This window comes from Henckelia pumila, chromosome 2 (assembly GCF_033568475.1).
Source record: "Henckelia pumila isolate YLH828 chromosome 2, ASM3356847v2, whole genome shotgun sequence".
NCBI lineage: Eukaryota > Viridiplantae > Streptophyta > Magnoliopsida > Lamiales > Gesneriaceae > Henckelia > Henckelia pumila.
The window spans coordinates 94,867,383-94,882,915 of NC_133121.1; the positions used below are offsets into that span (position 1 = coordinate 94,867,383).

At 32.5% G+C, this 15,533-nt stretch overlaps 2 protein-coding genes and 1 pseudogene across 3 annotated transcripts; all 3 read left to right on the plus strand.

Moving 5' to 3' along the window:
* The first annotated feature begins 1,507 nt into the window (after positions 1-1,507).
* LOC140884085 (putative 4-hydroxy-4-methyl-2-oxoglutarate aldolase 3) lies at positions 1,508-2,744 on the plus strand (annotated as a pseudogene).
* Positions 2,745-5,829: 3,085 nt separating this feature from the next.
* Positions 5,830-7,523, plus strand: LOC140882193 (putative 4-hydroxy-4-methyl-2-oxoglutarate aldolase 3). 2 transcript variants are annotated; one of them, XR_012150152.1, is made up of 3 exons: positions 5,830-6,016; positions 6,825-7,399; positions 7,438-7,523. XR_012150152.1 is itself a non-coding variant. In XM_073288014.1 (2 exons), the coding sequence occupies exon 2, from the start codon at positions 6,833-6,835 to the stop codon at positions 7,331-7,333; it is 501 nt and encodes a 166-aa protein (XP_073144115.1). In that variant the 5' UTR covers positions 5,830-6,016; positions 6,825-6,832; the 3' UTR covers positions 7,334-7,523. The 2 variants fall into 2 exon arrangements, 1 of the variants encoding a protein (XP_073144115.1); XM_073288014.1 differs by having other exon boundaries at positions 6,825-7,523.
* A 2,416-nt stretch (positions 7,524-9,939) lies between these two features.
* Positions 9,940-10,899, plus strand: LOC140884065 (putative 4-hydroxy-4-methyl-2-oxoglutarate aldolase 3). The gene is made up of 2 exons (XM_073290729.1): positions 9,940-10,054; positions 10,215-10,899. The coding sequence occupies exon 2, from the start codon at positions 10,221-10,223 to the stop codon at positions 10,719-10,721; it is 501 nt and encodes a 166-aa protein (XP_073146830.1). The 5' UTR covers positions 9,940-10,054; positions 10,215-10,220; the 3' UTR covers positions 10,722-10,899.
* The last annotated feature ends 4,634 nt before the right edge of the window (positions 10,900-15,533 follow it).

Below are 15,533 nucleotides of genomic sequence, written 5' to 3' on the forward strand. Positions count from 1 at the left end.
TTCCCAAGCCCTCGAGCATTCCACACTATACAACTCATAAGGATCGGCGGGGTTGCTTAGCAACCGCCGCCGTTTCTTTGATATCAATGCTATCCTCTGATAAAACTAAGGCTCTCTTATTTGATTGTGGATGAATACCTGGAGCAAGGCTTGAATTACCTACTGTTTCATCCATAGGCTGAGTAATGGGGTTAGGATTAAAGTCTGAAGAAGAGCCCATCTCCCTAATCTGTCGTCGCCAGCTCTTTACAGCATAGGCATTGTCATTCGTTTCTTCTCTCTCACAATCAACGTGAGATCCTTGATGAGATCCAACGAAAGGTGTCTTACTATCTTGAAGACAGTCCTGTAAAGTGTCTTGATTAACCAATGGAGCATGTTCTACAGGAGACGAACACCCATTCACTACCACCACATTTTTTCCTTTAGAAAGCAAACTTTCCAGCTGATCAGTAACAATTTTCCCCGAATTCTGATAATGCGGTTCCCCTACAAATTCATCAATTTGTAATTCCTCTGAATCTTTATGTGATCTTACTGATGAAATACTCTGTTTATTCATGAGGGCATTCGGAGAAGAATATGGGGAAATTTTAGGCCTTCCTCCCCCTCTCGGATTTGCTTTTAACCAGCTCCCAAAATTTAATTTGCCTTTCTGTTGAATAGGTATATCACAGTCACGGAACGAATGTCCAATAAGGCCACAATTATAGCAAAAGTCCGGTAATCTTTCATAAGACAAGATCACTATAACCTCTTCTTGCTCACTGCTAACAAAAAGGCGGATATGTTGCTTTAAAGGTTTTGTAATATCAATACGTACCTTCACTCGAGCATACCGACCCATAACAAAACCATTATCTTTCGTATCAATTTCTTCCACTTCCCCTATAAGCCTGCCCAACTTCTCGAGAAACTGTTTATGCATAAATATCAGGGGAAGGTTATAGCATTGGACCCAAATGGAAATTTCTTTGAATGTCATCATTCTTGGTGTCTGAAGGCCATTCGGTTCCCCAAAAATAACCAGATTTCGAAAGATATTCCAGGGGCCACCAGTTAATGCACGCCTACGATCCTGTAGAGAAGTGAATTCCAGTAAAAACATATTATCTTCCAAGGCTCCGATCTCAATATGTTTTTGGGCTTGCAAAATGCGAGGGATTTGAGAAACAAATGCATCCCTATTCACAGCTTTTTGAGAGAAGACCTTAGCCACTAGACAATAACCAATTCGTTGTTCTCCATCAAGTACTGACTCAGCATCAATCATAATTGGTGGAGCATCAGTGTTTGTAGACAGCAATTTGAGTTCCTTGACCAGACGAGAAACTTCGTCTGAATTCATAGATAAGAGAAAAGTGGAGAACTGAAGAAGAAGGCCAGGCAAATTTAATAGCAACAGCAATTGATCACAGAGAACCTACACCAGGGTAGGAAGAAAGCTCTCACTAGCGGAGTCACAGAAACCCTAGAAGAGATTTTTTATTTATTGACATTAGTTCTTAAAATGGCAAAAGGTTCGGATCTTTTGTTAACCTACGTCGATCGTGATCCATGAAGTAGATCCATCGTCTTCGATTCAATATGGATGGATGGATTTGATTCGTGAAATTTGTCCTCGTTGTTCATTATTGTTTCCGTTGGTCATATTCAACTTTTGCTTTCAGAAAAGCTGGTTTTTACGAGCTGGGAAAGAATTTTGAACTGCTGTATTGGTGCAAAATCCAGTTGAGATTGTTTTAGCGTGTATCTGCATTTCTTTTAAAACGTATTTTAGTTGTTCCGAAGCCGGAAAGTTAATTTTTCCAAGTTTTTTATTGGTATTAAATCGTTTCAATCCGGTAATTGTATTGTGCTAATACTAGAAATAGATCCATTCGGTAGTGGGTGGATCCGCTATAGCGGCAAAGATGTGCAGTTGCTAGCGAATTAGGGATAAGACTGGCAAACCATTCATAATAGCTGTTGTGAGTTATGGATCTAAGCCTTATAATTGTATGAGTCGAAGCAATGGAATACCATTGGGATGACGAACCGAAAATTTTTACTATCCCCTGCTGGTCGATCCCGATTTACAGCATTCCTTTGCTACATTATGATATATAATATGGTTTGTGTTGTTTAAGAAAATGCATGGCTGAACTATATAGCATTCTTTCCTACAATGATATCTGTTGCGGTTGCTTGCTTGTGTTTTCAGGGGAACCCATGGCTTCCGTAGCAATTAGTGATGCTTGTGATGCGAATGAATCACTTATTGAGAGTGGTGATATTCGAATCCTGCCCCCTATCTTCCAAATATATGGGAAACGTCGAGTGTCAAGGTATTCGAGGACAATGTATTGGTTAGAGAGTTTCTTGAAAGCAAAGGCAATGGTAGAGTTCTTGTAGTAGATGGTGGGGGCAGCATGAAGTGTGGTTTGGTTGGAGGAATTCTAAGCCAAATAGCACAGAATAATGGTTGGGCTGGAATAGTTGTCAATGGTTGTATCCGAGATGTGGATGATATCAATGGTTGCGATGTTGGGGTTAGAGCATTGGCAGCACATCCCAAGAAATCAAAGAAAAGAGGCGCCGGTGAGAGGCACATCCCGATTCATATCGCAGGGGCAGAGATTCATGATGGAGAGTGGTTGTATGCAGATGGTGATGGTATTATCATATCCAAAACAGAGCTTTCTGTCTAGATCTTGATCGAAATCATAATGTGTTCGATTCATTGTCCATGCAAGCTTTCTGGATCTCATTTTTACTGCGCCTGTAATGTTATTACCCTGAGAAACTTCGATGAGCATTGCATGCGCTTGTGAGGCATGATTAAGATGTGTGTTTGTTGGATCATGTTGCTGTTGTTATTTTGTTCCCCCCAACCTCCCCCAATTTTTTTTTTAATAATCTAATTTGGTGAGATAAAGATAAAGTTGATAATGTTGGTTTCGGCGTTGATCATTTCATCATAAGGTGTGATAACTTCATTTCTTGGTTGTGGCCTGTGAGAGGGTAAGATATTAGTTTTTTATTTCATTTAATAACTTTATTTTAAAAGTGAAAATGCTAAAATTTCACATACTTAAGTGAACATACAATTACACATAATTAAATCACATGATTATATTTAAAAATTACACATAACATAATTAAATTTAAAAAACACACATAATTAAAAATATGTATACATAATTAAAAATGATACATGATTAAAACACACATAAAAAAAAAATTTAATCCAAATGTAATCATAAATCATAGTGTGTTTGTTTTACATTATTTTTTTTGGTCTTAAATCATAGTGTGTTTGTCTGAAATCATAGTGTGTATGTCTTACATTTTTATACGTATATATTTATGTATACACTAACATTCCTTTTTTTAAAATAATCATAGTGTGTATGTCTTACATTTTTATACGTATATATTTATGTATACACTAACATTCCTTTTTTTAAAATAAATTTAATAATTTCATTTTTAAAATATGCCATATATGTTTTAATGTAAACATAATTTTGAAGAATATTTTTATTATTATTATTATAGGTAAACCAAGTTTGGTTTTCAGTCTTTCTTGAATATTATGATTTGGAAATTTAGATAATTGAATTGACATGACTTCTATAATTTCATTATTTTGATTTAATATTAGTTTGACTCTTTTTGTTTTGTTTTGTTTTTGTTTTGTTTTGTTTTTTTTTTTTTTAAAGAGTTTGACTCTTTTTTCTATATAACGTTGTGATTGAAAGCAATGTTAATTAATTTTAAATAATTTATAATTATTGTATAGTAATATATAACATAGGCGGTATTGAAAATGCATATACCTTATGTGTTATCTGACAGGCTATCGGGTGGAAAAATATGCGAACGGACCCGCATATACAATTTAGGGCTTGTGCCAAAATTTAACCTGACCCGATGATCAAATTCGAGTTCACCCGAAAAAATCAAATTAAGGTGGCGGGGTTTTCGGATCGGGTCATGACGGTCTGACCCGATGGCTGATTTGAAAATTTTTTTTTGGGTTGGGTTGAGATTGACCAGGGTTGACCTGAAATAAAAATCAAGTCACCCGTCAATCCAAACCCATCCGATCCATTGTTAAATTTTTTTTAAATTTTTTTTTGTATTTATGGACGAAGTAACTAAAGAACCCAATGGCTGATGGGCCCAACTAAGTAACCTTCCGGACTCAATTTCTGTTCCAGTCCCTTTACGTTGCAAGATTGTGAAGGTATGCTAACCATTTTCACGGATTATAATACCAAACAATCAACATCATTTTTTCTGATCTATTCAGAATTCGGCACAAATCAATGCAATCAAAATGGCGTAACCTACAACTCCCAATTGCAGATTATCAAGGATTTATTTCTCCCAACATCCTTAATTTTTGCCTAATCCGCAAGTATTTTTGTATTCCTTTTCGTAGATTGATCATTCAGCCCAAAAAATAATCTTAAAAAATTTACCGCATTTTACGTGGGGGTGTTACCTTGTAACTAAGCACGCGATTCTTGTAAGTTGTATGCAGGCGCCTATGGAGGATATTTGCATGAGAAGTACTATGGAGGATTAAACACGGCATATTTTGTTTATCAATTGAAAAAAAAATAAAGAAAAAATCGGAAACTTTTTTGTTCTGGAGGTTATTGATTGTAGAATATCCTGGAATTGGATCGAATGTTGCATTCAATCCAGAACAAAGATACATCAAAATGGGGATGGGAGTGCAAAGATTAGGGCCATTTTAATCTTTTTGGCATCAAAATTTAGGGAAAACTATGCATGGAGGGGCATTTTTTCGTGGCAAAGCTCATTTTTTTTTCCTTCTAATTGTGGAAGTGTGTGTTATCGAGATGTATATCAAATTTGGTATGTTGATGAAAGATGCTCTATGTTTCGGTTTTATAATTTGTATATTTTTCATTTTTCATTTTTGATTTGATTTTGTTATCGATCAATTCATAGTTTTAGTTCAAATTTTTTTTTTTTATTTCATAATTTACACATCTCAATATTTGTTCTAAAAAAATGTTGTTATCAATTTTATTTATATAATTCAATAAAATAAATCATTTTCAACAATTTATTTTTATAATAATTATATAAAATATATTAATTTATTTATTTTTAGGGTTGGTTCAGTTTGCTTGATGAGATTGTGAGGTGACAAATAATATAGTGATTTGTAAAACACCTAGGAAGAATGTGAAATAGTATTTGATAAATAATGATTGATTAAATGTGAGATACTATAATGAATTAAAATTTTGTAATTCACAATAATCAATGAATATAAATTTAATTGTAATTTTTTCATTCTCTTATTTTTTTGATAAATTATCGGTGTTTTGCATACCATTCATGTATTGAATATATTTGGCGTTGATCTTCTATATCAAACGTCAAAATTATTTGATCGACTGATAAACAATATTATTTTTATATCAATTTTTTTATTAATTGTAAATATAAGACAAACCTACCTATCTCAGAGAATATAAATTTGTGGAACTCTTTCGCAAAAAAACCTTATTATTATTATTATTATTATTATTATATGTCAAAGAGGTAAATATCAAATATGTGCATTATTATTATTATTATTATTATTATTATTATTATTATTATTATTATTATTATTATTATTATTATTATTATTATTATTATTATTATATGTCAAAGAGGTAAATATCAAATATGTTGCACACGATAGGTAAATATGAAATCTCGATAAATAATTAATAATTTAATTGTAATGATTGTTTGGTTTAGTTTCGATTAAATTGATGGGATTTGATTATAATCAATTGAATCATTGTTTACTAATCAAACATAATTTACTTGTTCCAGCTTCTCAACACTAGACCGCAAGTGGATGGCACAATAATCGCAAGTGGATGGTACAATAATCGATGGATAGAAACTCGGTGGAGTATAAAATTCCCAAATTATTTGGATTATACCTTCACACAGTGATCTCTGCATCTTTAGGGTAGTTGATTTTCATTCAAAGGTAAGAATTAAAATTTGATTTTTGATTGCAGACAAGTCTGTATCTGTTGTTTCTGTGAGCCATTTTTATGCCTTTCGATATTTGTGAGTCGTTTCTTTTATTGACATTAGTTCTTAAAATGGCAAAAGGTTCGGATCTTTTGTTAACCTACGTCGATCGTGATCCTTGAAGTAGATCCGATGGTCTTTTGATTCGATATGGATGGATGGATTTGATTCATGAAATTTGCACTCGTTGTCATTATTGTTTCAGTTGGCCATATGCATATTCAACTTTTGCTTTCAGAAAAGCTGCTTTTTACGAGCTGGGGAAGAATTTTGAACTGCTGTATTGGTACTAAATCCAGTTGAAATTGTTTTAGCGTGTATCCGCATTTCTTTTAAAACGTATTTTAGTTGTTCCGAAGCCGGAAAGTTAATTTTTCCAAGTTTTTTATTGGTATTAAATCGTTTCAATCCGGTAATTGTATTGTGCTAATACTAGAAATAGATCCATTCGGTAGTGGGTGGATCCACTATAGCGGCAAAGATGTGCAATTGCCAGCGAATTAAGGATAAGACTGGCAAACCATTCATAATAGCTTTTATGAGTTATGGATCTAAGCCTTTTGATTGTATTAGTCGAAGCAATGGAATACCATTGCCGAAAATTTTTACTATCCCCTGCTGGTCGATCCCGATTTACAGCATTCCTTTGCTACATTATGATATGTAATATGGTTTGTGTTGTTTAAGAAAATGAATGGCTGAACTATATAGCATTCTTTCCTACAATGTTATCTGTTATGGTCGCTTGCTTGTGTTTTCAGGGGAACCCATGGCTTCCGTAGCAATTACTGACGCTTGTGATGCGAATGAGTCACTTATTGAAAGCGGTGACATTCGAATCCTCCCCCCTATCTTCCAAATATATGGGAAACGTCGAGTGTTCTCTGGCCCCATCGCCACTCTCAAGGTATTCGAGGACAATGTATTGGTTAGAGAGTTTCTTGAAAGCAAAGGCGACGGTAGAGTTCTTGTAGTAGATGGTGGGGGCAGCATGAAGTGTGCTTTGGTTGGAGGAAATCTAGGCCAATTAGCACAGAATAATGGTTGGGCTGGAATAGTTGTCAATGGTTGTATCCGAGATGTGGACGAGATCAATGGTTGTGATGTTGGGGTTAGAGCATTGGCAACCCATCCCAAGAAATCAAAGAAAAGAGGTGCGGGTGAGAGGCACGTCCCGATTCATATCGCAGGGGCAGAGATTCATGATGGTGAGTGGTTGTATGCAGATGGTGATGGTATTATCATATCCAAAACAGAGCTTTCTGTCTAGCTCTGGATCGAAATCATAATGTATTCGATTCATTGTCCAATAACTTGTCAATGCAAAGCCTTCTGGGTTTCATTTTACTGCGCCTGTATTGTTATTAACTTGAGAAACTTTGTTATTGTAATTTGTAGCTGGCGGATGAGCATTGTATGCACTTGTGAAGGCATAATTAAGATGTCTATTTGTTGGATCATGTTCCTGTTGTTATTTTGTATTTTGTTTCCCATGTGTTGTCTAATTTGGTGAGATGATAAGGTTGCTCGTGTTGGTATCGGCGTGTTGATCATTTCATCATCTGGTGAATGGTGACAACTTCATCACATGGGTGTGAGAGGCTAAGATATTAATTTTTTATTTCATTTAATAACTTTATATTTAGAAGTGAAAATGCTAAAATTTCACGTAATTAAGTGAACATACAATTACACATGATTAAATCACATAATTAAATTTTAAAATTACACATTAAATAATTAAATTTTAAAAAAAACACATAATTAAAAAAAGTATACATTATTAAAAATGAGGGAAAATTGCATTTTTTGTCCTGTAAGTTGGTCTGATTTTGGTTTTACTCTTATAACTTTTCAAAGTTTTAGTTTTAGTCAAGTAACTAACTTAAATTTTTGTTTGGGTTTTGACCCTTTTTTTAATTGAAAGTCACTAAATCAATCGAATATTATTTGGTTGGCTTCGACGTTCTCCTATAAGACTCGTGATTAGAATTAAGTTTATATTATACATATTAAAATATACTAATCAAAATAAACAAAACGACAAGTTTTTTTTTTATTTGTAAACCTTGGGTGTCGTTTTTTTTTCTCCTTTATTTTTGCGTAATATATTTTAATTTGTATAACATATGATTAATTCTTGTCAAATAAGTCATGCAGGATATTATCGATGTTACATAAGTAATATTCAATTGATTTAATGATTTTCAATGAAAAAAATTCAAACAAAAATCCAAGTTATTGGACTAAAACCTAACTTCGAAAAATTATAAGATTAAAACCAAAATCAGACCAACTAACATGACTAAAATTACAATTTTTCCTAAAATCATACCTGATTAAAAAACACGTAAATTTTTTTTAATCTAAATGTAATTATAAATCACAGTGTGTTTGTCTTACATTTGTGTACGTATATATTTATGCATATAGTAACATTCCTAAATTTATTTAAATAAATTTAATGATTTAATTTTAAAAATATACCATATATGTTTTAATTTAAACATAATTTTGAAGAATATATTTTTTTATTATAGGTAAACCAAGTTTGGTTTTCGGCTCGCCTTTCTTAAATATTATGATTTGGAAATTTAGATATATAATTGAATTGACATGACTTCTATAATTTCATTATTTTGATTTAATATCAGTTTGACTCTTTTTTCGATATAATGCGTTGTGACTGAAAGCAATGTTAATTAATTTTAATTAATTTATAATTATTGTAATATAGTAATATATATTATAGACCGTAATAAGAATGCATATAACTTATGTTGTATCTGATAGGCTATCGGGTGGAAAAATATACGAACCGACCCTACATATATTTAATTTAGGGCTTGTAATATCCGAACTTTACTTTTTTAACAAAAAAAGCATATATAACCCGACCCGATCAGATAGGTACCCCTACCTGATGTCTACTTCTAATAGTTATTTCATCAATTTTGAATGGGAATTGTCATTTCTCTCAACATTATTATATTTTCCAAAAATTTTCCTATATTTAGTTTGCTCTAATCTAATAATAACAATTTTTAACCATAATATTATATATATAAAACAATGATTTATTATTGTGTAATAAATAATAATTTAATATTATATATTAATTATAATTATTAGTTAAACTAAATAAAAATAATTTTATGATAATTGACAAAACATCAATAATTATTATTTGATCATATAATAATAATAATAATAATAATAATAATAATAATAAAACACTTTCTTGAGTAAGCTATTGTTTTGAATTTTTATTTAAAATATTTTATTATTAAAAATAATTTCATTTCAAAGTTGATTTTATTTCATTCCAATATTTCCATCATGGCTTAATTTGCATACTAATATAAAATTAACTCCTGATAATTTTTTTTATGTTAAAAATGATATTAAGCTATTCACTACTATTGATAATCTGATAGAGACAAATATCAAACATAATAGTTAATTTAAGTATTTAACATAGTTCTTTCAAAAAAAAAAGTATTTAACATAGAATTGGGCAATCAACACGTTTTATTATATATATATGTTGGTCAAATTAACGGTTTGTGGTTTATTATCAATTCTCTTTATTATAATTTATCTATAAAATAAAACATTATCAACAGTTTAACTGCGGTGGCGAGTTCCCACGTGAAAAACAAAGGAAAAAAAAAAACTGATAGAGAAATAAATAATAATTTATTTGATTGATTTGTGACAAATAACCAACCAGAAAATTACATGCAACCAATCGGTTTTAATTGAATTGCATTGAATAATTAATCAATTCACCCTGGCCTATTTGCCTACCAACCAACCCCAAAACCATGAGTATACTTTGTACCACCTACTCAACACTCGTCGGTGGACTATATGTCTCTGTATATATATATTATATACATATATAATTCCCAAATTGTTGGGATTCTATACCTTCACACTCTGATCTCATCAGCATCTCTTAGAGTTGTTGACTGATTTTCATTCAAAGGTAAGAATCACAATATTCGTCATTATGATATATATATATATATATACATTTATATATTATGGTTTTGTGTTGTTTATGGAAATGCATGCATGCATGGCTTATTCATCACCATATAATATTAATATTTGTTATCGTTAACGCAGCTTGCTTTTGTATACAGGCTTGCATGGATTCCTTGGTGATCACCGACGCTTGCGATGCAAACGAACAACTTATCGAAAGCGGTGACATTCGAATCCTACCCCCGATCTTCCAAATGTACGGGAAACGTCGGGCGTTCTCGGGACGCATCGTCACGGTCAAGGTATTCGAGGAAAACGTACTGGTGAGAGAGTTTGTTGCGAGCAAAGGGCATGGTAGAGTTCTGGTGATAGATGGCGGGGGCAGCATGAAGTCTGCTTTGATCGGAGGAATCCTAAGCAATTCGGCTCGGAAAAACGGTTGGGCCGGAATAGTGGTCTACGGTTGTATCCGAGACGTGGAGGACATCAATGGTTGCGACATTGGGGTTAGAGCATTGGCGGCACATCCCAAGAAGCCGAAGAAAACCGGCGCCGGCGAGAGGCACGTCACGATTCGTATCGGGGGTGCGGAGGTTCGCGACGGGGAGTGGTTGTATGCCGATAGCGATGGTATTATCGTGTCCAAAACGGAGCTTTCTGTCTAGCCCGGCCCGGCCTTTGTCGTTCGATAAAGTGACAAGTGTACGTCGATGCATGCTTTAATTTGTGTGTTTCATTTTAATTACTTGGTTTTTTTTTTTTGTAATTTGTACGTAAGTGGTGATGTGATGAGCGTCTTGTATCTTGTGTGCGCTTGTAATTGATTGAGCCTACTTTTATTTATTGTTTTTGTATCTTTGTGGGTACAAGATATTTACTACATTAGATAGATTAAATAGATTATACTTTTCAAACGAAATTAATGATTATATAAATTATATGAACGCATATAATATATAAATAATTGTAAATAAATAAATTGAGCATACATATATATATAATAGATTAATTAATTTAGCTTAAATTTTGTGGGGAAATTTTTAATAATAGCCTCCACCACAATACTGTAATCAATTTTGGCCTCCAATTAAGCTAATTTTTATGTCTATTGTATTTCTTCGAACAAAACATGAGTTGGGGTTGCTGGAGTTATACGGAACCCGGATGGAAACTTAGTGATCGCTTTTGGGCAACGGATTTTGAAGCCACTATCAGTTCTACATGCCGAACTATTGGACTTAAAAATTGGGGTGAAGCTGGCTCGTGAAAGAGGATATCAAAATGTGTGTGTTTACTCAGATTCTCAGATGACAGTGCAGGCAGTTACTAACCCATTTGATGATCTAACATATGTCGGAAATTGCGCACGGGAAGTTGAGAACCTTTTTATGGATTCAACTATGGTTAGCCTAAAGCATATGCGGTCGGTCAATCTAGTTATTCACTTTTTAGCACAATTTATTATTTCTTTTCCCATATTTTTTTGTTGGGTGAATGAAGAATTTTCTTCTTGGTTGATTAATTTTGTATTTATGAACAATCTTTTTTAATAAATGTGATACGAGATTATATTTTTTTAAAAAAAGAAAACATGAATTTTGTTGAAAAAAATATTATTATTAATATTATGTTGAATATTGAATGTTGAATGTTGAATATTGAGTTGTAAAATATGAAAAATTAGTGTGTGATGATGTAGATGATGATGTATTTATTTTTGGACTAATCTCAAATGTGGATCTATAAATAGGTCTTCATTTGTGATGAAAAATACAATTGAATTGAGAGAAAAATATTTGTGAAGTGTAGAGTTTGATATATTTTGAGTTTTGGAGTTTTTACTTTTTACCATAAATTTTTACTTTTTCACAACACGTTATCAGCACGATCGTTCGAAGGTTCTCTATAATTTCCGATGCTCCAAAATACAAGAAGAAGTCAAAAATATTCAACAAATAAGAATTTTTATTTTACTGTTTATATATCTTTATTGTGTATATATTAATATATAATATCATGTTATGAAAAAAAAATAAGTTTTTTTCAAAACTTGTTATAAATCCTGGGATGATGTTAAGACGACATCCCACACTCCCGCTAAGGGATACGACAAGTATAAAAGCCTCTAAGGTTTTTAAACAATATAATCATATTTGTATAATTTCATGTTATTATATAAAAGGTTGTCTATGACACCGATCTTATAATAATGTGATATGATATACTATACCTGTCTTTATACTAACTATATTGGTATAATTTCACAATATTATATAAAAGGCTGTCTACGACACTGACTTTATAATAATGTGATATGATATACATAATTATTTAATTTTGATTATCATTATATGCATTGCATCATTATCACGAATTTTTATTCAACATATACTCGATTTTTTCTTTACCCTCAACGGTCACAAACGGCTAGTTTTTGGCCTATAAATATGTTCACTCAAACTTATTTTCAATCACACCAAAATTCACTCTTTCTCTCAAAATATTTTTACTCGATTTTTCGAAGATGGAGATGATGGCATTTATAAGGCTATTTTTCATAACTATTATGATCATCATGCTCACGAGTCTTGTACTCACCAGCGATTTTCCACCACATACTTTTTCTCTATTTGTATACGCACTTGTAATCTTCGTTCTTCCATTATTTTGTATTGTCATATTAATGGAAATTAACTAATAAAATGCATTGTTATTTTTCTAGTACCACCATGTATAATTTGGCAAAGATTGAATTCGTTGCTCTCGATATCACTAGAAAAGAACAAAGAATTGTTAATGAGAAATCATAAATCCCGACCCAATGTATCTACGGCATTTCCAGAAGCAAATGTCGTAAGTAAAAATGAAAACCAAAATCAAAGCATAAACTATATTTTGGTTGAGGTCGAGGATGTGGTCATGAACGTGGACGTAGAAATGATCGCGGTCGTGGTCACGGCCGTGAATATAAAAATAATCGAGATAGTTACTTCAATAACTAATCTCAAAAGAACGTCACGAACCACCCAAAAAGGCAGCATGAAAATATGAGTGAAAATAAAAATCACTCAAAAAAATATGAAAGTGCTTGTTATAAATGTGGCACTCCAAGACATTGGTCACGTACCCCTGAGCACTTATGTAAGCTCTTTAAAGTATCGATAAAGGGGAAAGAAAAAGAGACCAATTTTGTTGAAAACAGTAACCATTTAAGTGGTTCAACTTATTTCAATGCTGCCGATTTTTTCAAATGATTTCGAGAACATTGATTAATATATTGGTGGGACTGAAATGTAACATGTTATATTTTTCATGCATTCTTATGAAACATGCTATATTTTGCATATATATATTATCCTTGATTTTCTTTATTGCATTTTTTTGAAGTATGAAAAATGCTATGAGCAAAGATAAACTCATGGAAGTTTGCATACCCGGTAGTGGTACAACGCACACCATTCTCCGAGATAAAAGATATTTCTTGGAATTAAAACCAATAAAAACAATGGTGAATACAATATCAGGTCCTGTAGACTTGATTGAAGGTTGTGAAAAAGAACATTTTTTTTGTTACCTAATGGTACAAAATTTTTGATAAATGATGCTTTATATTCACCAGGATCAAAAAGAAATTTGTTGAGTTTTAATGACATATATTCTCATGAGTATGATACTGAGACGATAACTGACGGAAATAAAAAATATATGTATCTTACCACATATAAATCAGGAAAGAAATATGTGGTTAAAAAATTATCAATGCTCCCTACTGAATTGCATTATACACATATAAGACAAATTGAATAAAATATGGTGGTTAATAGTTCTTCAATATTAATCAATTGGCATGATCGATTGGGACATCCTGGTTCAATAATGATGCGAAGAATTATTGAAAATACGCATGGTCATCCATTGAAAGACCAGAAGATCTTTCAGAATAATAAGTTTCAATGTAAATCATGTTCTCTTGGAAAACTTATTATAAGACCATCGTCAGCTAAAATCCAAACATAATCACCCATATTTCTTGAACGTATTCAGGGTGATATTTGTGGGCCAATTCATCCACCATATGGACCATTTCGATATTTTATGGTATTGATCGATGCCTCCAGCAGATGGTCACATGTATGCTTATTGTCAACTCGGAATGTGGCATTTGCAAAACTAATGGCTCAAATAATAAAATTGTGGAATCAATTTCTCGATTATACAATCAAGAAAATAAGACTTGATAATGCTGGAGAATTTACTTCCCAAACTTTCAATGACTATTGTATGTCAATGGGAATTACTGTTGAACATCCTGTTGCTCATGTTCATACACAGAATGGATTAGCTGAATCATTGATTAAACGTCTACAACTGATTGCTAGACCAATGATTATGAGAACAAAACTCCCTATTTCTATATGGGAACATGCAATTTTACATGCTGCGGCATTAATTCGCATCAGACCAAGTGCATATCATAAATTCTCCCCATTGCAGCTTGCATTTGGTAAAGAACCAAATATTTCTCATCTGAGAATTTTTGGATGTATGGTGTATGTGCCTATTGCACCACCTCAACGATCAAAAATGGGTCCTTAAAGAAAAATCGGTATTTATATCGGTTATGATAGCCCATCAATCATTCGATATCTTGAGCCTCAAACAGGCGATTTGTTTACCACGTTTTGCTGATTGTCATTTTAATGAAGAAATCTTCCCAATGTTAGGGGGAGAAAAGAAACACATCGAGAAAGAAATCACATGGTATGTACCTTCATTGTTACATTTGGATCCAAGGACCAAACAATGTGAGAAAGATGTACAGCAAATTGTGCACCTGCAAAAAATTGCAAATCAAATGCCAGATGCATTTGCAGACACAAAAGGGGTAACAAAATCATATTTACATGCTGTAAATGCCCCTGCTCGAATTGAAATTCCAAAAAAACAAATTGAAGACACTCATGATGTCATAAAACGCTTGAAGCGTGGAAGGCCAATCGGTTCCAAAGATAAAAATCCTCGAAAAAAAAAGGCATAGAGAAACACGATGATCATAAAATAGAAAATGGTGTTCCAAAAAAAACACCTGATGATGAAAATGTTCTGTCAGAACCACAAGCTGACGAAAATCGTGAAATCTCTATCAATTATATTAATACTGGAAAAATATGGAACCGAAAAGATATAAAAGATAATGATGAGATATTTTCTTATAATGTGGCATGTGACATCATAAATGAAAACGAGGATCATGAACCAAAAACCTTTGGTGAATATAAAACTCCTCATGATTGGGTAAAATGGAAAGATGTTATCCAGGTTGAATTGGATTCGCTGAATAAACGTAATATTTTTGGACCTATAGTCCTCACACCTGAAGGTGTAAAACCTGTTGGATACAAATGGGTTTTTATTCGAAAGCAAAATGAAAAAAATGAAATAGTCAGATATAAAGCTAGACTTGTTGCACAAGGTTT